The sequence below is a fragment of the Gobio gobio genome (genome assembly GCF_949357685.1).
Source record: "Gobio gobio genome assembly, chromosome: 1".
Classification (NCBI taxonomy): Eukaryota; Metazoa; Chordata; class Actinopteri; order Cypriniformes; family Gobionidae; genus Gobio; species Gobio gobio.
This window is the reverse complement of record NC_137097.1, coordinates 77,982,360-78,005,690: the sequence shown is the minus strand read 5'-3', so window position 1 is coordinate 78,005,690 and position 23,331 is coordinate 77,982,360. Positions and strand designations below refer to the sequence as shown.

The window sequence follows — 23,331 nt, the reverse complement described above, 5'->3', positions numbered from 1 at the left end:
AAATGCCTTCATTTTGTTCATTCAAACTGAGTCGCAAACTTGGAATGTGTAGGAAAACAAGGTGGGATTTATTGCACATACCAATCATAACCAATCACACCCAATCATAGAGCGATGGATTGCCTCCTCTCGCATGACTTTTCCCCATTTGTTCTCATTAGGGCTGAATCGATTCCTTGAGTTACTCCAATTCAAAAAAGCATCGAGGCAAAATAATTTGCCTCAAAACTTTGTGTAGTGCATTTAACTACACACAGGGTAATGTTGCAGAAAGACATTGTGTGAGGACTTTCGCATACTGCGCGGATTGCGGTTATATCCGCGGGTCAGGTGGGTAAAGTAATAAAAAGTAACATTCTAAAAATAGCAGGTGGATGAGAGATAAATCATTAATGTGTTGATTTTAATAAAGACGCGGAACTCTCATTTCACGGTAAAACGCAATGAATGTGTGTCATTCTTTATCTTTCGGTGTCAGCTCATCTCAAGATCAGAGACTGCAATGCGAGAGAGAGCGGCATCAGCACTGGTGATATCATTTAGTCTCGCTATTTTTAAATGAAGACAGCTGTGTGTTGAGCTTCAGGATGCGACGCTGGACATTTAAAATGCTTATAAGCTTCATTTGCGGCAGTTCATGGAAGATACCAGCATGGTGAAATGTTTAATGAGACTTTATGTATACTTGATATCACCGAAATACACCATTGAAATGTTCTCAAAGCTAAGCGCAACAAATAGCAGAACGAGCTGTAACTGTTGTGTGCGCTCGTGCTTTCAGAGCTGCTCATTGATCTGTGTAATTTAAATCTCACACTTTAAATCACAGGCTTATTATAGCTCCTAACTTAATAAAACAAGCTGTGTTACTATGATTAATGATTAGCTCAAAACGTAGCCTAGATCTGCGCAATGAACTTTATCTGAATTAAACACAAACACATCTCTCATGTTTCCTCACACTCCAGCAGTTACTCCTCCGTGTGCTGCATAGGTTGTCGACCCTGGTTTAGGTTATTTAAGAAATGTAATTTCGCCAAAGTTTTTTTTTTTTTAAGCAATCTACTTCAGTGTAGCTTATATGTTATGATAACATTATGTTATGGTGACGTTAAAGCTGATCCGTGCATCTCTACTCTTGTTCTTGTTCCAAGTTTCGTTTCTGTCCAATATTTCTTTGCTTCTTACAAAAGCCATAAAACCTTCAGAAGACCGTAAAGACTTGTCATACCTGAGCTGAAGTGAAAATTTGAGTTGCTCAACATAAATGCAATGCTTAGGCATTTATATTACTATTATTCTGATTTATAGGTTGTAGGTTTAATAGTTAATAAAATAGTTCATATTTTAAATGTATTTTTTATTTATTGTAGCAACTATGAGTCAGATAAAGTAATAACCTTAACGTGGAATTGAATCAAATTGAAAGAGACTCTTTCACTATAACACTACAGGGAGTGCAGAATTATTAGGCACGTTGATTTTCTGATCATATTTGTTTTCCAGGCACATTTGACCAATTCCAAACCACAGTAATCCTAATAACTACTATTGATTTAGTATTTAATAATGTATAAGTGATATATAATTGTTCATGAAGGCTGGAAATGAAAATCACCTTATATTCAGGTGAGTTCATTGGGAGTTCATTTTTAGTCCATCTCTGCAAAACGGACTTCAGGATGGACTAAAATGAACTCCCAAAACGTACTGCCAGATTCTGGAAGATGAATTCTTCAAACAGTGGTACTAGAGGATGTGGTGCTGGTCCTTCAAGAGTCACTCTCAACCTATCTGTCCATAAAGCCTATAAAAAAACCTTCTTCATGTATTTTACAACACTTCAGCTTGTGATTCTTATCTAGTGGGGGTCATTTTTTAGGATTCTTTACCTAACTGAAGTCTCTGAGATCCTGACACCTTGCACTTCTGGAGACTCCAGGTAGGTTGCAGCTTTGGAAAATGGTGGCGCTGGAGACTAAAGGGTTCCTGATGGTTTCATCCTTAATTCTTCACCTTAATTCTTAATTCTTTTGCGGTTAACAGGTGTCTTTTCTTCACCACCTGTTTTTGTCTGACCCTGCTGACCCAACGAGCATTTCACTGTCCAATGGTCATGCCTTAACTGCAATGTCTAGTATTTCATTAGTATTGCATCCTTCTCATGGGCATTTAATACTTTTTGACTTTTCAGTCTGAGTTAAATCTCTTTTTTGGCTCAATTTATCTGTAAAAGAAAACATGCCTAATAATTCTGCACACCTGAATATAAGGTGATTTTCATTTCCAGCCTTCATGAACAATTATATATCACTTATACATTATTAAATACTAAATCAATAGTAGTTTGTACTAGTAGTTAGGATTACTGTGGTTTGGAATTGGTCAAATGTGCCTGGAAAAAAAATATGATCAGAAAATCAACGTGCCTAATAATTCTGCACTCCCTGTATAATTTATAAATAATTCAGAATTAATGTTTACACCTTAACTTATTCGTCCGCCGATGTGTAAGAACTTAAAGGGGGCTCTGTTAAAGGGAAACATGTATATTTAGCTCAAATGAATGAATTAATGAATTCATAGGGAATTTTGAGAGTCTATTTTACAGCCGAGCAAATAACTCTTCCAGCGTTCATTTGAACGGGCCGTAAATATCAACTCTACAGCGGATATTAATATCCGAACAATAGTGAAACACTATTTTACAGCCAACTTAGATCGGCAGTTCAAGACATTAAATTCATAAGCACATAACACAAGAACAGTTATCTTTGAATACAAACGGAACTTTATTGATTACTCTAACACATCAAACTAATATCTAACATAAACACACGCACTCGCACATTCACACACGTTGCAGGAAGGAAGAAGGTGAGGCAAAGAATAAGTTTTAAGAGAGAGAAAATATGAAATCGTAAGCAATATATGCATTTATGACACATCAGTCAGTCAGTCAGTCAACTTTATTTATATAGCGCTTTTAACAATGTAGATTGTTTCAAAGCAGCTTTACAGTGTTAAACAGGAAAATAATGCAGCATAATTTTATTCAGCTGTATAGCCATTCTGGAAAAAACGCTGATGTCATCAGTTCATTTCAATTATCATACAGTGACAGAGTGTGCTTTAGATCAATAATTTGATCAGTAATTTTGATTAAATGGTTAATTTAGTTTATTAATTAGATTTATTTTGATGTTTAGTTGAAAAATTTAGTGTCCCCAACTGAGCATGCCAAGCCAGAGGCAACAGTGGCAAGGAAACCAAAACCCCATCAGGTGACCTAATGGAGAAAAATAAACCTTGGGAGAAACCAGGCTCAGTCGGGGTGCCAGTTCTCCTCTGGCCAATTAACAAACAGCGTATTATTATTATTATTATTCTGGCAGCTTTACAGCTCAGAGGTCATAATAGATCAGAATATTCGAGGGACCGTGGGCAACATGCTGGAGACGGGTTTATTGAGGATGATGTTGATTAAATAATTATTAAAGTGCAATATTCGAATGATCTGAGTCAACACGCCGGAGACGGGTTTATTGAGATGCCGTGTCGATGAGGCAGTTGCAGGGGGAGTCTAATCACGGTCTCTGCAGACACTTCGTGGTCCTGTGTTGGTCTTCTCTGGGCGCAGGTCCACCATCTGTATTGGATACGGCCCGGATCCGGCTGACTGCAGTAAACCTAGGGATAAAACAGAGAGACTATCATTAGCGTAGATGCCATTCTTCTGATGATGTAACGAGTACATCAGGTGTTATGGGAAGTGTTCCCGGTTCCGGCTGACCTAGTTAATGCAGCCTAACAATCGTTTCATTGAAAAAGTGTTTTATGTGTATGCCACAGTAAAGAGATGTGTTTTTAGTCTAGATTTAAACTGACAGAGTGTGTCTGCTTCCCGAACAATTTTAGGAAGACTGTTCCAGAGTTTCGGAGCTAAACAGGAAAAGGATTGACCGCCTGCAGTTGATTTGGATATTCTAGGTATTATCAACTGGCCAGAATTTTGAGACCGCAGTAGACGTGATGGAGTATAATGTGTTAAGAGCTCGCTCAAGTATTGGGGAGCTAAACCATTTAGTGCTTTGTAAGTAATAAGTAAGATTTTAAAATGTATGCGATGTTTAATAGGCAGCCAGTGCAGTGTTGACAGAACTGGGCTAATATGGTCATACTTCCTGGTTCTAGTAAGAACTCGAGCTGCTGTGTTTTGGACCAGCTGGAGTTTATTTATTAAGTGAGCAGGGCAACCACCCAGTAGAGCATTACAATAATCTAGCCTTGAGGTCATGAACGCATGAACTAACTGTTCAGCATTTTGCATTGAGAGCATATGCCGTAATTTAGATATATTTTTAAGATGGTAGAAAGCAGTTTTACAGATGCTAGAAACGTGGCTTTCAAACGAAAGATTGGTATCAAATAGCACACCCAGGTTCCTCACTGACGACGAGGACTTGACAGAACAGCCATCAAGTGTTAGACAGTATTCTAGGTTACTACTTGTGGAGCTTTTTTGTCCAATAATTAAAAATTCATTTTTTGCTGAATTGAGTTGCAGGAAATTACCGGTCATCCAATGTTTTATATCAGCTCATGACACATGACCTGAAGAAACCATTGATCAGTAATTTAACCTCCTATCGTTTCTTAGGCAGGGTGATTACATTTGATCTAATGCTATGCTATGCTTTGAGATGGTGGTCCAGTGGGTTAAACCACTGAACTGTTACGCAGAAGGTTGCTGGTTCGATCCCAGCGGTCACCACCAGTGTGTCCTTGAGCAAGGCACTTTACTCCATGTTGCTCCAGGGGAATTGTCCCTGTAATAAGGGCACTGTAAGTCGCTTTGGATAAAAGCATCTGCCAAATGCATAAATATAAATATAATGCACCAGTTCAGCTCGGAATCTAGAGGTATTACTTGCGTTTGTGTGTCTTCTCAGACAGGGGATTCTCTTTCCCCGCTGGTCTTTGATTTGCTGAAGGTCTGGTCGTGTCTCTGGGTCGATGTCTTGGGAAGTCAATCACGTGGCGTGTTGGCGGTTGGATGGTAGTCTCGTGGGCGTTGTTTGAAGTTGAAGCGCGCTGTTAGAAACTCGTTGTTGAGAAAATTTTGCGGCGGAAATTAACAGAACCCGAGACTTAACGGAAAGAAAATAAACTTTAAGTAAAAGAAAGGAAAGTGAGAGAAGAGCAGATGGCCTGAATGAAATCGTTGTTTGACCCAATTTCTCTGATCTTGGTCTGCCACGATCGCCAGATCGTCTCCTGGGAGTTCTCCGTTCAGAACTCAATCTGGTCAACCCTGAACAACTCTGAACTGGATTCTTCCTTCGTGTTCTGAGATTAAACTCAAATATTTGCCCATCCCCTGGATGGGTTCTTGCCAATTAGGGAGTAAATTTAGGCCTAATTTCTTACTATAAGGACATGATCAATTCTATAAAGATTTCATTCAGCTCATCTGTTGGATTATACCCATACGAACACAAAAGTATTCATCCACTCATTCAATAGTTATATAATTGCATGAATTGGGAGTGATACACATGCATAATAGTCACGTGTATCAGTTGTAAACACACTAACAAGCTATGTCGAAGGCTATTTGAATGAAAGTCCAATAATCAGTGATTTGATGCACTCCATATGTAACAGTTTCTGTGAGTTTGCTTGGAGTTTTAGCTGTGTCATGTGGAGTTCATTTACCAGTCATTGAAAAGACAGAGATCTGGTTTGTTTCTTTGTCTTGTGATCACAACGAGTCCTCTGTCCTCTTTGTCTAAGTTTTGGACAAAAGTCCATAGGAAGTCGGTTAATTATTATCTACAACTAGTAGCTCCGGGCCACTGGCTGTAACCTGACCTGCAGGTGTCACTGTTGGACACTTCATTTAGAAAAACGAATGATACAATTGGTCTTATTTAGGAATATTTCCGTGGTTTTAAACAATTGGATTAGAAAAAAAAAAACATTAGAATATGGAGACACTGCCTCCCATGTTTCCTCAGGAGGAAATGCCCCCAAGTTGTATATACATCAGTTAGTTTTGGTGTACTAAGGGTGTGTCCACACTTGGCACGTTTGGTTCAATTAAAACAAACCCTGGGGCAATTACTCTTAGTGCAGTTAATTTGAGTTAGTGTGAACACTGACATCCAAACCTTGGCATCCAAACCTTGGCTGGCACTGCTAAATACAAGACTGCTGAAAAGATAGGTCTAGGAGCTCTTCCAACTGAACTGGTTCAATTTGAACTCACTGACCTATAAACCGGATGGAGACCTTAAACACAGAATGCTCATGCATATGTTTCTCTTGTAGTGATGTTGCCCATCAAAAGTTCAGTTTTGGCACCAGCTCTTTGTGACGGCAGAATTCCTGCTGCCATTTTGACTCCTTTATATTTTATAAGCTCTTTACAAGTTATCATCTGGTCAATACCATCATATGCAGGCTATGCACACAATTGTTTTTGATAAGTTCAATTTTGGATTTCACAAGTGATCAAATCAGTTGCAAATGTTGTACATAATGCACAGTGTTGCACTTTGTGCAAAGATATGAAAGTTCTGATTAAACTTGGAAGGTTTCCCTTGACAGTGATTTTGGGGAACACGAGTTCCTGTACATGTGATATGTTTCACCTTGAGCGGTATTCAAGAGTTTAGGTTTAGTGCGCATTAAGGGCACTGCACTTTGTGTGTACGTATGTAAGACTGTCTTGTGTCATAAATTCCACTCTCAAGTGGCCTACACCACAAGTGTGGGTATTTAGACAGGGCAATAGTCCTGTAGACTACAAATTCTTGTGCAAAAATTGACTAAGGAAGGTATTTTTGGAAGTGTAGTTACTGGTCTTAAAAACAGTGCCCTGCAACACTTGTCAGATGTCCAACAAAAAAGGCAAACAAGTGATTGCATTAAATAATTTATTTGAGTCATGTCCTATAGCAGAGTCATGGACAGGGAGATGTGTAGGTGGTCTCAAACGCATCACCTGAAAGAGGAACATGAAATGAGCCGGATCAAGTTCAGGGAGTTCAGCCAGAGAAAAAGCATGATTAGGATGAAAGCATACTTGTCTGATAGTAGTCATAAATGCTGATGATTGCTGGCTTGAGATTTTTCACTGGAAGAACCTGTTTCAGCTGGAGTGTGTAACTCATGGGGACGCCTTTGGGAACCTGCAAGACAGAAAGGATGAACAGCACCACATACAGGACACAAGATGGCAGCTAGTGATTAAACCCAGTCTCACCTCTTTCAGATACACTAGGACATGATCCTCTTCAGCATCAACTCGCTCCACTAGTGGGGCAAACGATTGGGGTGGAGATCCAAGCTGAGGGGAAGAGACCAATGTTTACAGACAATTACATCTGAAGGAGCTTCAAGCATCTTGGGATTTTCCAAATCTTACGAACCAGTGATGTATCAGCTGTGAAGCCCGACAGGAGTTTAACATCCACTAGAACCATGTTAGTAGTTGCTTTTGCTCCGTTGTATCTGAAGACAAATAAAGTTTAGTCAACAGGATCAAGAAAGCAGTTCCCCTCTGTCAGGGACAAACTGGTTTCAGGACAAAGTCAAAGCCATTCTTACTTCACCGTGAAGTTCAACATGAGATTGGCTCCAAGCGGTCGGCAGTCTCCAGTCACCTTTACGGCAACGCTCAGTGTTTTGGTATCTTTAATGGGTGTTGGGATGTTGTAGAAACATGCAACCTATAGTACAAGTAAAGCACAGTAAGATTTTGATGTGCGCAACAAACCCGTAAAGGAGCTGAAGATACAGACCTGCACAGACACACAAGTGGATCCTGACGCTTTAACACTATATGTGCCAGGAATGTTCTTCAGGGGCTTCTCCTGATACAGCAGCCTGTTGTCCCGATTCACACTGAAGCTGTAAGAGTCTCCTCCTACCACTGAGGACTGTACGGTAACGGTGGTGGAGCCGTCCAAGCTGAAGACTTGAGCAGCGTACACAGACAGGGCATGAAGAGCCACCACTGTGTCCTGAAAACAAGCACCAGATTAAACTCCACTCATGAATGTTTGGGCTCATGTTTGGTAGTCAGAAGCACCTGGGTGGAGGAGAAGCCTCCATAGGGATTCTGTTGGGTCACCAGCCAGTTGACAATGCGGTTAGCATAGCCCAGAGTAGCCGTCGTAAGAGGCCGTTCAGTGAGAACTGCTAGCAGCATGTAAGCACTGATCTCCACCGACAGAGTATCACCAGATGCTGTCTGAGACCAATGAAGCCTAGTGCCTAAAGAGGAGAAAGTTATGCCAAAGAATACAAATTCAGGGTTAAGGTGTGTCAGTCACACTGGAGTCCAGGACCAATTGCAACAAGTGTTTGTACGATCATGCAAGCAAGATTGTTTTGGAAAGATTCATAGGCTGCATTTGAATGCACTTTCCATTTGAATGTTCAAATGTAAATTGAAGAATGGAGTAATGGCCAATGAAAAGCACAGTCACATGATCCTTCAGAAATAATGCTGATTTGGTGCTCAAAGCCCCTTTAAAAGCCCAGCGAGAGAGAGCGCATTTATTTGAAACAATCTTAAGAGCGAGAGTTAAGACTTCAAAAACTGTGGTACATTGTGTATAGACAACTTTATGCAGCCTTGACAAATTCTATACACAACTGACCAAACTTTTTGATGATACTGCATTTATAGATTTAAGATGATTTAATTAGCTGAGCAATGATAGTCATGAGCATTGTAGTCTTTAACTAATGGAGTTGTCCTAGCAAAACTACTAAGTAATGAAGTGAGAAATATTTACAGTGAAAATGGTTGATGTTTGCAGCTTAAACCTTGTGCAAAGTATATAACACTTAATCATAGGCTCTGTTAAGAAATTGACAGTTGGAGCAGGTCAACATCTTTCGTTGTGTTTATATGGATAACTTCCCGTTTAGCCACTTTATGGATGAGCTCCTGCATTTACGCAAGTTCTACTTTATCAAGAACTCTGACATTCACCAGCCTATGTTCATCTTGAGCTGTGTATAAAGTCTTAAGCATTGAATTTCACCTTCAGAAATGGCACGGTTCTTCAAGGCAGTTAAAAGCTGTGATCGAGTGGTGGTCTCTCCAGCAAGACTGAAGGTGTACGCCAGCAGAGCCATGGCATAAGTGTTTCTCAGGTTCCCAACAACAGGCCTCAAGCAGGACAGAGCCTTGGTAATGACGGGATCCTGAAAGCAAAGCAGACATTAGACAAAAGCCAGAACAGTAGGATGTCATACAACTACTGAAGAGGTTTACTTTGACAGGGCCGCCTAGTTCAAGCAGAGATGCGACAATGTAGGCAGTCATGGTCACATTATCACCAACTCCACCCTGAAACACACGGATTAAAAAGAAAAAATGATATACACATTTGTAAAAATAAACCTCAGACAGAGCCTATGGGTTATGGTCCATTTGATAACATGTACCTTCATGTCGTTGTGGTATAAAGTTCCCTGTTGCATGAAACAGCCATTTGAACCCTGCTGGCTTATTAGCCAGTCCTTTGCACTCTGAAGGACAGTCGGATCGATGAAGACAAATTGCGTTGCCAAACCAAAAGACCTCATGACAAAGGCAGTCAACCTGGCCATGGAGGAAGTGTTGTTAAACTGAACTTAAATGCTGGTGACTCAGATGTCATGCAAGACTAGAATAATATCATGAAACTCACCATGTATTGGATGCATCATAGCCAAAAGTGCTGTATGAGCCGTCACTGTGCCTGTAGTTCAGTTGTCCTTGGTATCCTGTTCAAGTCAAAAACCACATATTGTAGGGGGTGGGGTATTAGAGTCTTAACCCCTTCAAATGGGGAGCACAGGACTGGATGTCCTTTAGATTTATTCTCCAACACTCAATCTGCATATCCATACCGCTATTAAGGTAGCCTGTGGCGGTCTCTCGAATGGCTGCCTTGAGTTGCCCTGTGACCTTCAGGTACAGCAGGATGTAGATATTTGGAGCAAGAGTGATCATATTCTGTTCTCCACATCCAGATGGCATCTGTAACAACCCATCTAGATTCTTCAGTGCACGACCCATTATGTCCCCTACAAGAGGACAAGCATAAAACCCACATCAGAAACAAAGTTATTCTGCCAAACATTATGCACCACTTTCTACTCAATGGAGATGCTTTACCAAGGACTGAAACGGAGCATCTGGCAGATCCCTGAACCACATTTGTTGGAAACGTCAGAGTCACATCCTCAGAAAGAACAGTTCCTGCATACCAAACAGAATAGATCAGCATTGAGCACTAGGCTAATGTTTGGCTATACAGGGAGAGCGTGTTTGGGAATCATTGAGTGAAAACAAACCCTTTGGACACAGTAACCAACTCTGGGTGTTTGTCCTTTCAACTCCTTCAGGCTTTAAAAAGGGAATAAAAACACCACATCAGTAAAGCAGACTGAGCTCTATGATCAAATGCCAGAAGGCTGGTTAACACTTACCAGGACAAGAAGACTTCGCGTGACAACGTCAATGCGTCCTCTCGTCGGCACGGTCACGGCCTCAGTGCCACATCGAGTCTGGGATGGGTCAGCTGAAGCATTGACAGTCACATTGACAGCTCCTACAGTGACAGACAGGAAGTGAGCAACACCACATACTTTTAGCATGTTCATAAACGGTACAAAAACGGACCGAGAACAGAAGCTGAGAGAGTCCATTTGAAGGTCTTTCTCCCATTGGCACAAAGACAGGACGAGTACGGATCAGGATATGGTTTAAGAGTGAAGTTTGTGGATGAAGCTGGAGTCACTTTAACCTGCCAATGAAAGAGCACAGAGCAAAAATGGGACCTTCTCTATACACAGATCCATTATATAAAAAGGTAAATAAACCAAGACAGACCATGATGCACTTGGACAGATAGCTGAAGACTGTGGCCTTCAGATCAAACGACTCCCCACGGACGATGGAGTACGGCAGAGAGAGCTCCAGGAAGAAGGGCTGGAAGACCGTCAGCAGAGCAGGAGGAGCCAGACCGAATCCTTTGGAGGACAGGCAGAACGCCTCAGTCTCCCATGTGGTGATGGTGTCAGGAACAGTGAGAGGAACTTGTGTGGATCCAGTGGCTCTGAAGGGGAGCAGAAAAGACAGAAATAAATGGGAACGAGAAGTAAACACTGGCTTTAGAGGGAATCAAAGAGTTCACACCAACCCCACTTGAGCAAGCTGCCAGATCCATGTTTCTGGAAAGTAAGTTCTAACGGTCACGTCAAAAGAGGAAGCACCACCCTCACTTTCTACTGGAGCAGCCGCCATTGCCATGGCTTCAGGACGACCACGAAAATACATCACTGCAAGACAATTGTTTGCGGTCCCAATATTAAATTCTGAGGCTTGTCAGAATTGATGAACTCCCCATCACATTACACAGAGCTGGTCTAGAACCAGTATAAATTGAGTTATAGCAACTGAATCTGCAAGTCATGTAGCAATTTCTAAAGCAAGAGTCAAACTAACAGGCAGACATACCATCACGGAAGTTGCGATAATAATTCAGGCCTCTGTACATCAGACACTGAGGGGCTCTGATAGGCAAGTTTGTTGCAACCTTCATCCCTGCGTTCTTCAAAATGAAGACAAACATAAGATGTTTGAAAATGGAGCATTTAGTTATAGGATAAACTTCCTACCTTGAAGGTTTCGTAGGCTTGATGTGTAGTAACAGCCCGACGGGGTCGAACATTCAGACAGTCCTCTTCATCCTCAACTTCATATGGATAATTTGATAGTGATAGCACTGGGAGCAAGTTGAACACCTGAGAACAGGGGGAAATGGATCAGTGAACCACATTAATCGAGTAAAAATAAGTAGAGTTAGATGAAAGCTGTATGAGTAAACTGAAGTGGGATGTTTGGATACAGATTTAAAGGGAGAGTTCAGTTAATTTAAAATAAAGTTTAATTCTAAAAGTAATCCACACGGCTCCGGTTAATAAGAGCCTTCTGCAGCAAATTGATGGGTTTTTGTAAGAAAAATAGCATCAGGCAGACCATATTCAACATGGTCACATAATACACCTACATTAAAGGGGTGATGAATTGAGATCAACTTTCCCTTGAGCTTTTGATATATAAAAGGTCATGGTAATAAGGATATCCTGTAAGTTTCAGAGCTGAAAACTTCCTTGTTAGTCAAAGAATAGCTTTTATAGACACCTGGCCCAGCAAGCGATCGATCTCAGAATGTGCCAGGCTGTGACGTCAGTGTAGTGAAACACTGCCTCTGCAGAAGATCAACGCCTACTTATTCACTGCCTGTTTAGCCCCGCCCACTGATTCACACATGTAACATAGGCCTAGTGTTAAACCATCTACAAGCAATAAACATGCCGTGGAGGATTACAATTGTGCAGTTCAAGCCCAATTCATATTTTTTTAAATTAATCTTAATTGATCCTTGAAGTCTGTCTTTAGGAAGTCTAAATGAGAAACCATGGTTTAAAACAGGCACACTGATACCACTTCAGCACTCAGGCGTCTTCCTGGCTCCAAGATCCGGACACTCTGATCTACAGCGCTAAGGCCACATAGAGATCCTGCTTGAGCAGAGACGGTCAGAACATTTCCCTCAGCAGGAACGGCCGTAGCAGGAGAAAACTGTAGAGAAACCTGGAACAAGAAAACACTTTAGGGCACATACCATTCCCCACATTAAGCTAAAAAGATGCTAGTGTACATCATACCTGGTTTTGGAAACACATTTCAGTGCCAAACGACACACTAGTAGTAACTACATTCCCACTGGGCAGAACACCGTAGACCAGAATCTGCACTGCTGGAGCCATGTCGACACTGACAGACAGTTGGAACGACACCGAGCCGCTTGTGACTGTATCAGATGCCCTCGCTCTGACTGTCTGAAATCCATGGAGGATGATCACTCCTCTGGACGAGACCTGACAGAAGACAAACAGGTGATACAAGGTGCTCAAACATACCAGGACACAAAAAATGTCCACTCACCATATAGATGATGTCAACGCTGTAGTCGCCAGTCTCGCCAACAAAAGAATACTTCACGGTCACTGGGAAAGCAGAACCACATTTGAGCGGCTGATCGAGTTTCACTACAGTCAGTTCACTAAATGATGGGCTGTCAGGAGAAGCAGGTTGGAGAAGCTGAACGACCCTCGTATCTGTAGTGAAGTATGGTGATTTGTAACTATAAACAACCTCTGGAGTCACACTTGCCTGGGGAATAATGAACGGAATCAGTTTCTTGTGAGAGAGAAATCTCATCATGTCACAATATAAAGAGCAAATCATACCACCAGATTGAGATCAGCTTTAGGAAGATTAGCAGTGTTGAGGGAGTACATGGCCAGTCCGTTCTGGTTTGTGGTCAGATTCAGCAGCCGTTTGTTTGGCCAGCTGTTGCCATCTAAGAGATACACCGCTTTGTTCGCGATTGGAGTCCCATCAAAACGAGACACGGATATCTGTTGGGAATGATCAAGGTTAGGAAAGGGAACCAATGAAAAGTCTTCCGCAACCAAGGACAAGCTTTTACTCGCCTTTCCCTTAATCATTGATCCAGGTTCAAAATAATCCGGGGTGTCCACAAACGTGACTTTGCCAACTTCAAACGTAATGGACACCGTTGCAGATTTTGACATCATTACATCTGGACAGGAAAAAATAAAAAAAATAAAAATTAGAACGTCAACATCCATTTTAAGCATGTGCTGTTGGTTCAGCTCAGCCAATAGCTCACCTGTTCCCTCCTCAGTGACGTTCACATTTACAAGAAAAGCATCTTGCATATTGTTTTCAAACTTGGTGTTGAAAAACACTGATGTAGCGACAGTAAGAGAGGCACAGCCCGTGGCGTTCATCTGGTAGCAGGAGAGAGTCATATTTAAGTCAAGCACAAACAGAAGACAAACCCTCAGTGGTAAGGCAGGAGTCACACCTTTGCAATTTTATTCAGGCACTGACGGGTCAAATCAGGAACCTCAACGTATGGAAAGGGATCACGGCACACTTCCACCAACGCTTGACCAGGTACAGATTGGCCATACGTGTATCTGGGAAACATCAAAGAATGAGAGCAAGAACTGACCAACCACAAGACGAAATGATAAAAACATTGCTCACTTGGCACAAGCCTCAACTTTCAGTCCCACATCTGCAACGCTGTACGTCTGTGGGGTGTTTACGGTCACGTCAAATTTGGGCAAAACTAAACCAGAAACAAGGCTTTAGATTAAGACCTCAGATCTGTTGATGAACTGCTGCACACACACACACACACAACTTACCATATTTCTTAACCTCGAAAACTTGGGAGATCATTCGGTCACCAATAAAAGCATTTAGTGTGTACATCCCTATCTGAGCCTCTGGGTTCAACTCATGAGAAAGCTGCAAGATCATCCCCGTTGAGGAAATGTTTGTCCACTGACCAATCCGGTTATTATTATGGTCCTATTAAAACAATTAACATCTCAGGAAAGATAAAAAGCAAGAGTACATAAAATCACCACAGCTCCATTCAAAGACTTGCACTGGAGCAAATTCTCACCTCCACCACCATCAGATTGTACTGAAAGACACAAAAGACCGGAATATTAGGCATTTAAAAGCACTAACAAATGCAGCAAATGTGCAATTCTCATGGTCAGGTCTTACCATCTGATCAAAAGGCACAAATTTGGGATCCATGGTAACAACTCTGAAATTCACTGCAAGAGACCGCAATAAATGCTAACATTAATTGCAAAATGCACTTGATGATCAGAACTTGTACCATAATGGACAGTTTACAGCTCTAATACTCAACAAAGGGTCATTCACAGCTCACCCGTTTGTCCTGGATTGTAGATGGGTTTATCTGTTTGGATGAAGGTCAACGGCAGGTAACTTCTGAACATGACTTTCCTCTCTTCAGTCGCTCTGAAGACCCTCCCTTGAACTTCCACCTTCAGTTTCTGCACAGATTCTCCATCTACTCGAGGAGCCTGTAGAGGAACTCCGTTAACATACAACAAACCAGACAAGAAAAAGCCACATGTCTCATGATAACAGACCTGGAAACTAAAGCAGCGGTGAAACGGTGTAGAAGAAACCTGCTGCACAAGTTGAGTTGCCCTGTTGTCATCAAGCAGAGAAACGGTCATTGTGAGACTCTCTTGGGGTTTCAGAAGAGTTACGCATAATTTGGCATCAGATCCAGACTCAATCACTGCAGGGAATGTCACCATGAATAACCTGTGGAAAAATACTTTTAGTACAACCCCAACAGCCTAGAACCAACATCAGGACACTTGTGTTCACTCCAAACATTTAATGATACTTACGGTCCTGGTGTCTGTCCAGCAACAGCAAAAATGAAGAGAGCTAAAATGAGCCCTTTCCAAACACAAATCTCCCTCACAGCCATTAAGAGCGATCATCCAACACCAAACAAGAATCACTTGTCTCTTTCAGAAACCTCTGTTAAGCTCTACTGCTGTTTACTGCTCAACAGCTTCTCTTAATGATCTGCACTGATGATGGCAGTGATATTTAAACACTTTTAATTATCAGCACACTTTATCCTCTGGCAATAGAAATGTCTTGAGGGCAGATACAATTAATTGCAGGTGGTGGTTAATCAATTAAATTAACGAGATTCATTCGTTAAGTGTTTAAAGACCCCCTGTGGTGAAAATCAATGTCTATAGCCCTAATCGCACGGGATTAGTATTATCTGGGGACCTCTGGGGCCCGGTTCAGTAAGGAGGTTCAACCAACTCTGAGTTTAAACCTGAACTCTGAGTTGACTTATTCTGAGATGGGAAACTCTGAGTTTTGGGTTTCAGAACAGCTGAATTGAGGTAGTTCAATCAACTCTGAGTAGACTGACTCTGAGTTAAGCACATGCACTCCAACTATGAAAAGCCACAATCAATGGAGCTACGATATTACGATTCACCATGGCAACAGCACCCACCAAAAAAAAGACGTTCACATACTTCCGGGTCAATATGTAAGTTTAATTCTTAATTATTTTAATTAAGTTTAATTTTCATGGTATCCAAAAGGCAAAAAAAGAATGTGGCAGCAGCTAAAAATGAAAAATAAAAACATAATTCAATCAGGTAAAGCTTTAAGCATAAAATGTTCATGAGTGTAGGTTTAATGACTTTACAAACATTTGACATATTAATCAAATATCATTCAGTGTCCAAAGTGCAGCAGCTTTTCCCACAGACCCTTTTCACAGACAGTGATGACGTGTTTTAATGGTCATCAATATCGTAAATCCAGCAACGTTTTTTGTGTTTTTTTTGTTGTTTTTTTAACTGTAGGCCTATGTACATTTATAACACTAATACTTTGTATTATATTACTTTTGCATCAAATTACAAAAAACAAGTTACCGCTGCTGTGAGTGTTTCTAAACTCACTCTATTTTTTCCCTCTTTTTGAAAGTTGTTAAATCATTATTGTGGAGTTTTTCTTTTGCTATTTGAGCAAATGGGGACACAAAAAATATATATTTAATGTATTCTTTCATTCACCGCTATAAAAGTTAACCCTATGACGACTTCCGTTCTGAGAAACCCAGAAATGTGAAAAGGGTCTATGCTCTTTTCACATAATGAAATGTTCTCTGATCCCGCCTGTTACATTTATTAATTAGGGTAATAACATTAACATTTGACTTCTACTCAGGCCAGCCAAACACCAGCACCACTGACAGATGAAGAGGAGATGGATGGAAGAAAATTAACATCCATCAGGAAAAAGAATAAAGTATTTGTAGGAAATAAAGATGACCATAAAAATTGTAAATAAATGTATTTAACAGCTGTGGTGGTGGTTATGGCATATATCTTGTACTACCATCTGGCAGCATCCTTCCATTCCATACAGTAATCCGTTTTCAGAAAGTGTGATGATGGGAATATGCGTGTCATCAATGCGTCCAACCACTGGAAATCCTAAAGGAAATTCTAATTATAGGTTACTTCTAGAGGTTTATCAAGTGAACGCCAGGATCCTTCCTGTATAAAAGCCAAAAGGACATGCCATTTTTGTCCGTTTGACAGTGTCCTCATGATGAAAGCAATGAATGAATGTACCTCCACTGCAAAGAATACTTTTTTCACTATGTATTTTTGTCAAGTGATAATTTAATTTGTTTTAAGTAAACTTCGCTTACTTTAGATTTAGATTAAATGTATATATTTTTTGAAATACAGCCATAAATACTCAGTAAAAAAGCATTTGTGCAGTTTGAATGAATGAATAAACTATTTAAACACAGCTGGCGCTTTAAAAAAGGGGAGGAGACTGAAAGAAACTCTGGGTTTACCAAAGAAAACCTGCTCCAGACCAGGTTAGGTTCACAGAGTAAGTTACCCTAGTAACTGACTCTGAGTATAAGTTACCTCTCTTTTAGAAACGGGCTTGACTTACCCTGCTTTCTCGGGTTTGACATACCTCCCATTCTGAAACAGAAAACCCAGAGTTTGCCTTATTTCAGGGTTAACATACTCAGAGTTTTCATTTAACCTCCTTTCTGAAACGCGCCCCTAGTGATTTGTAATAATTGCAGAGAATGTCTGTGATCAAATGCTGCGTTCCAGGGGCCCGTTTCAGAAAGGAGGTTAAGTGAAAACTCTGAGTAAATTGTTTGAATGCGTTTAATATTATTCTTAATGAAAAACACAAAAACACTTTTATATTTAGCTTTGAAACGCTAGTTACGTATGTAACTGTGGTTCTGTGAATTCCGGATGACCGCCAGAGGCGGTGCTAAGCACTAGTGGATAATCGCTGCGCCAGCTCGATAGGTCGAGAAAATTATAACAACAAAGTCACGTCATGACGCAGACCGAGACGCGAGGATATAATCCCCAGCAGCTCGGTGCCCAGCCTCGGAATGCTTTTTCGCGCATTCCGAATGACAAGGAACTCTGGCGGTCATCCGGAATTCACAGAACCACAGTTACATACGTAACTAGCGTTCTGTTTCATTCCTCCTGACCGCCAGAGGCGGTGCTAAGCACTAGTGGATGACACATATCAACACAGTCATGAGGAATGCCACCCACCTGCAACATCAGGGTTGCTCCAGAAGGACTGCAGAGCTCACATCATGGGAAGCAGCAACATTAACCTTGTAGAACCTTGCGAAGGTACATGGAGAAGACCAGGTAGCAGCCTCGCATACATCTGCCAAGGAAACTCCCCGAAAAGCAGCCCAAGACGATGAGACTGCCCTAGTGGAGTGACAAGTAACACCTGCTGGTAAGGGCTGATGAGATTTGCTATACGCCGACTTTATCGTTTCAACAATCCAGCGTGATAGTCTCTGTTTGGACAAAGGCGCACCCTTGCGTACTTCACCGTAACAAACAAACAACTGATCCGTCTGTCTGAAAGAAGCGGTAGAATTAACATAGCACTTTAAAGCTCGTACAGGACACAGAAGATGAGACCTTCCCCCATCTGTCCCTGAGTGAGTGGAAGGCGGTTGAAAAGCAGCCAGATGAATAGACTGATTCACAAATTGTGGTAACAAAACTTTAGGGAGAAAAGCTGGATTGGGTCGAAGAATGGCCCCGGAATCCTCTGGCAACCAGCGTAAGCACAGTTCACTCACTGATAAAGCATGAAGCTCACCAACACGTTTAGTGGAAGCGACGGCCAACAAAAATGACATTTTTAATGACAACCACTTAATATCCGCAACAGCCAGTGGTCCAAATGGTGGTGAACAAAGGGACTCTAGAACAAGCGGTAAGTCCCAGACCGGAAAGGGAGTAGAACGAACAGGTTTTAAACGCCTCGCTCCCTTCAAAAAACTGCAAACAAGGTTATGAGACCCCAATGAAGCACCATCAACTGGGTCGTGATAAACAGATATGGCAGCAACATAAACTTTTAAAGTGGAGGCCGCCTTGTTGTCATCTAACAGATGCTGCAAGAAACTCAAATTTTTTGGCACAGTACAGTGAACTGGGTCAATTCCTTGATCCCCACACCAAGAAGAAAAGATCCTCCAACGAGCAGCATAAATCTGTCGTGTTGAAGGAGCCCTAGCGTTGCTGATGGTGTTCACTACCGCTGGTTCACAAGCCATTAACTGTGAACTAGGCCTAACGGCCAGACCCAGAGCTGAAGGCGAAACGGGTCTGGGTGCCAAACACGGCCGTGCATCTGAGAAAGGAGGTCCCTTCTGACAGGAAGCTGCCACGGCTCGCCCTGTAGTAGACTCAGAAGGAGGGGAAACCATGGCCTGGCTGGCCATCGAGGTGCCACCAACAGCACCCTGTGCTTGCATAGGTATATTCGGTGCAGTGTTTCCCACAGAAGTGGAAAAGGGGGAAACGCATACAAAAGGCAGCTCGGCCACTCGTGGGCTAATGCATCCTGACCCAATGGGCTGGACTTCTCGGCTCTCGCGAACCACCAGCGGCAATGAGTGGTCAGTTCTGATGCAAACAGGTCGACCTCCGCCTTGCCAAACCGCTGCCAAATCAACTGCACCACGTCCGGGTGAAGTCTCCATTCCCCCGGGAGCAGTAGATCCCTGGACAGAGCATCCGCCACTTGATTGTCTGATCCTGGGAGATGAACTGCCCTTAACGAAGCTAGCCGGCCCTGAGACCATGTAAGGATCTTGCGAGTTAGCTGTAGAGACGCAAGTGACCTGGTGCCGCCCTGATGGTTCAAGTGAAAAACCGTTGACGTGTTGTCGGAACGGACAAGCACGTGACGACCCACCAGATTTGGTAAGAAGTGTAGTAGAGCTAAGTACACTGCCTTCAGTTCCAAGATGTTGATATGTTCTAAGGCTTCCCTTGGTGACCAGTGACCACTGATTCCCCTCTGACTCCAAGTTGCCCCCCATCCTGTTAGAGAAGCATCGGTTGTGATCACTTCTCGACGGGAGGGCACCACCCCTAGAGGCACTCCGGCTCTCAGAAACGTCACTCGTTTCCAGGGTCTCAGTGCACGGGTACAAGCAGGAGAAACGGAAATCATGCGATGACGGTGTCTTGCGGAGTCCAACCCCAAGCTGTTGCTCCACCTCTGAAGGGGCCTGAGGTGAAGCAAGCCCAAGGGAATCACGGATGTGGCGGCAGCTAACATCCCCATTAGTTGCAGAAGGACACCATAAGAAACTTTTGTTCCCAGACGGAAACGAGTCAGTAGCTGACAAATCTTGTCCGTCCGAGCTTGGGACAATGTGGCAGACATTGTGATGGAGTTGAGTGTTATACCTATGAAGGTTAGAGTTTGCTCTGGGACCAGATGACTCTTTGTGTCGTTCACAGTTAGACCCAGCCTCTGAATATGCTCCAGCACAACCTTGGTGTTGCGAATAGCATGTTGTTTTGTTGGGGCACAAAGCAGCCAATCGTCTAAATAGGGCAGAATCCTCATGCCCTTGGACCAAAGGGGAGACAGGGCTGCACTCATGCATCTTGTGAAAACGCGAGGAGCAAGAGATAGACCGAATGGTAGGACTCTGAATTGATAGGCTTGATCCTGAAAACTGAATCTTAGGAACTTCCTGTGGTGGGGAGCAATGGGAACATGGAAGTAAGCATCCCTCAAATCCACGCTCACAAACCAGTCTCCTTTCGTCACAGATCGAAGAACATCGACCGTGCGTAACATTCGGAAAGGAAGAGACTTTAAAAACACATTTAGGCGTCTCAGATCCAGAACTGGCCGAAAACTGCCGTCCTTTTTTGGAACAAGGAAGTACATGGAGTAAAACCCGTCCCTCTGACTGAGGGGAGGAACTTTTTCTATGGCTCCTTTCAGCAACAGTGAATGAATTTCTAAGGAAAGGGCCTTTGAACTGTTTGTATCTTTGACAACTGTCCGAAGGATTCCTGAAAACTTGGGAGGCCGGCGTCGGAACTGCAGAGTGTATCCCCTGTTCAAGGTTGCCAGAACCCAGGGGTCGGACACTGAATTTTCCCAGTAATCTAGGTGTTGCACTGTAAAACGACCGACTGCCGGCCCCATAGCTTCAGGGTTTTTGGCCTCTGGTTTTAGGACCTGTGGGGGGGCGCTGACGTGGCCCCCCCTGACGGTGACGGTGAAAAGGACGGGGTCCCTGAGCCTGTTCAGTCTCTCTATGACGCTGTGGTGCTTGAAACTGATGAACATTGTGTTGACGCACTCGTTGCTCTGAGCCGTGGTAGCGAGGGTGAGCCGGAGCCAATGGCATCCTAAACGGTGGTGCCCGTGGTACTTGAGATAGTTGTCGTGTTGCTTCTGACAACTTCATTCTCTTCTCCAATACCTCAGAAACATTGGGGCCGAAAAGGTGTCCCGGTACAATTGGCAGTTCTCTCAGCGTCTTTTTACAATCTTCAGATAACCTTGCCTGGGCAAGCCATACCTGGCGCCTGGCTGTTAGAAGGGTCGATGAAAGTGTACCAAGTTCCCGCGTCACATGACCCATAGTCAGCAGAGCCGTCTGTAAGAACCGAGGAATGGAAGCATCCACGCTCGCGGACTCCAACGTATTATTACAGGCAAGAAGTAGCTGGCAGATAGTATTCTCAGCCCTCGTTATATATGCTACAGACTCATATGCCTTCTTTAGGAAAGAGTCAGTACGTCCACACTGCGCGCTTGGGCAGCGTACATTGCCTCTTAAAGCCTCATCCGGTGATACCACCAGTGCTGCTACTGGCTGTTCAATTTCAGGAGCCCATCCTACACCAATGGAGTCAGCTTCGGCCATTGAAGCCAGTGTGCGGGCTGTCTTTGATCTTCTTCTAGGTACGTTAGGACTTGTAAGTGCACTGGAGAATTCTGTCACAAAGTCCTTGCATGGTGGCATTGCAAACACATTACTACCAGCAGCTTGTCTGAAAAACACATTGGCTTGAACGGGCTGCACAGGTGATTCGTCAAGACCCAAACGAGCCACAGCCATCTGCAGAATAGATAAAATATCATCTGGAGAAGATGGGCCTGCACCCGATGAATGTACAGACCCACCACTCGAACCACCTGTAGCTGACAGGTTGGAAAAAACATCATGTGGGAGGGTGGGTTGCGTGGCAGGTTCCGCCAACTCTGCATCGAGAAAATGTGAATTAGACGCGCTCATGGAGAGAGCGTCCAAATCCATATCCATATCGTTTGAGGGTTGGAAATCACTCTCATCCACTGGTGTGTTCCCAGTATGGGTGGTTAGCGTTGGGGGTTGAAGAGACTGAAGAAGACGTTTCATCTCCATAATTTCTGAAGAGAGAGTAGCCACAGTCTTCGATAACATATGTTCTGAAGTTTCCGTCTGTCGTGAAGATTTTTTCTTACTCGTTGGAGCGCCAGCAGCTGCCGAAGCACGGCGCTTTTGAGCGCGTCGCGGCTGTTGCGCAAGACTAACAGGTGAGTTAGTGTCTAATTCAGCCAAGCGAAGCTGTCTTTCTGACAGTGGTAGCATACTACAATGCAAACACGGATCAGTTAGAGCCTCCTTCAAATGTTGAATCCCTAAGCAAGATGGGCATACATCATGTCCGTCGTCGGGAAGCATCGAATTCGGACACAATCTGCAGCTTGAAACGGGGATGAGAGGGCTATGATCCATGACTCCGTCAATAACGCGTCCTCGGTAGCACCGTAGGCACTCAGAACTGTAATAACACCCACTCCGGAGGTCAGACGTCCCTCAAATCTTCGGATAGAACCGGAAGATTATAACGTCCAAGATAGTAAAATGTAAAATAATAATATATAGGTTTGCGGTGAAAACGCTACCCAAGCGCGGTCGAAACCAGCCACCGGTAGTACCGTGAAGCACAGGGTATCGCCGACACAACAATAAAATATAATAGTATGCACTCACGTAGAAATGGAATCCGAGATATCCGTCCCGAAGGTAGCGTTGAGCGTGCTGTCACAGTTTAGGAGGGCGAATCCTCGCAACTCAGGTAAACTGTACAGGACAGCGCGAAATAATGACCTATCATAAGCGAGAAAGCGAAAGAGGCTGGGCACCGAGCTGCTGGGGATTATATCCTCGCGTCTCGGTCTGCGTCATGACGTGACTTTGTTGTTATAATTTTCTCGACCTATCGAGCTGGCGCAGCGATTATCCACTAGTGCTTAGCACCGCCTCTGGCGGTCAGGAGGAATGAAACAGAACCGAATCTTTCGCCGTATACTGTTATTATATTGCTCAATTCAGTTTTTAATTGTAGCGTCTGTTCTCTAACTGAACTAAATTATTTTTATTACTATAAAATAATCAAAATGATATCGATACGACTGTTTATAATTTCATACAGCTATATCTATAACTA

The 23,331-nt window shown here is 42.9% G+C and overlaps 1 protein-coding gene across 1 annotated transcript; it reads right to left on the bottom strand.

Annotated features, from left to right (window-relative positions):
* Positions 1-6,968: 6,968 nt before the first annotated feature.
* LOC307123193 (alpha-2-macroglobulin-like protein 1) lies at positions 6,969-22,160 on the bottom strand (the record flags this gene model as incomplete). The annotated part of the gene is made up of 35 exons (XM_079811636.1): positions 6,969-7,009; positions 7,091-7,196; positions 7,271-7,354; positions 7,437-7,518; positions 7,615-7,736; positions 7,809-8,030; positions 8,099-8,283; positions 9,063-9,225; positions 9,296-9,370; positions 9,469-9,625; positions 9,714-9,789; positions 9,916-10,092; positions 10,184-10,267; positions 10,363-10,414; positions 10,498-10,619; positions 10,691-10,814; positions 10,901-11,126; positions 11,211-11,349; positions 11,528-11,621; positions 11,689-11,814; positions 12,518-12,667; positions 12,742-12,954; positions 13,022-13,249; positions 13,327-13,497; positions 13,573-13,682; positions 13,773-13,893; positions 13,971-14,085; positions 14,156-14,240; positions 14,320-14,485; positions 14,583-14,603; positions 14,690-14,742; positions 14,862-15,242; positions 19,429-21,240; positions 21,414-21,491; positions 21,635-22,160. 35 exons carry the CDS (start codon positions 22,158-22,160, stop codon positions 6,969-6,971), a joined length of 6,687 nt encoding a protein of 2,228 aa, XP_079667762.1.
* Positions 22,161-23,331: the final 1,171 nt, after the last annotated feature.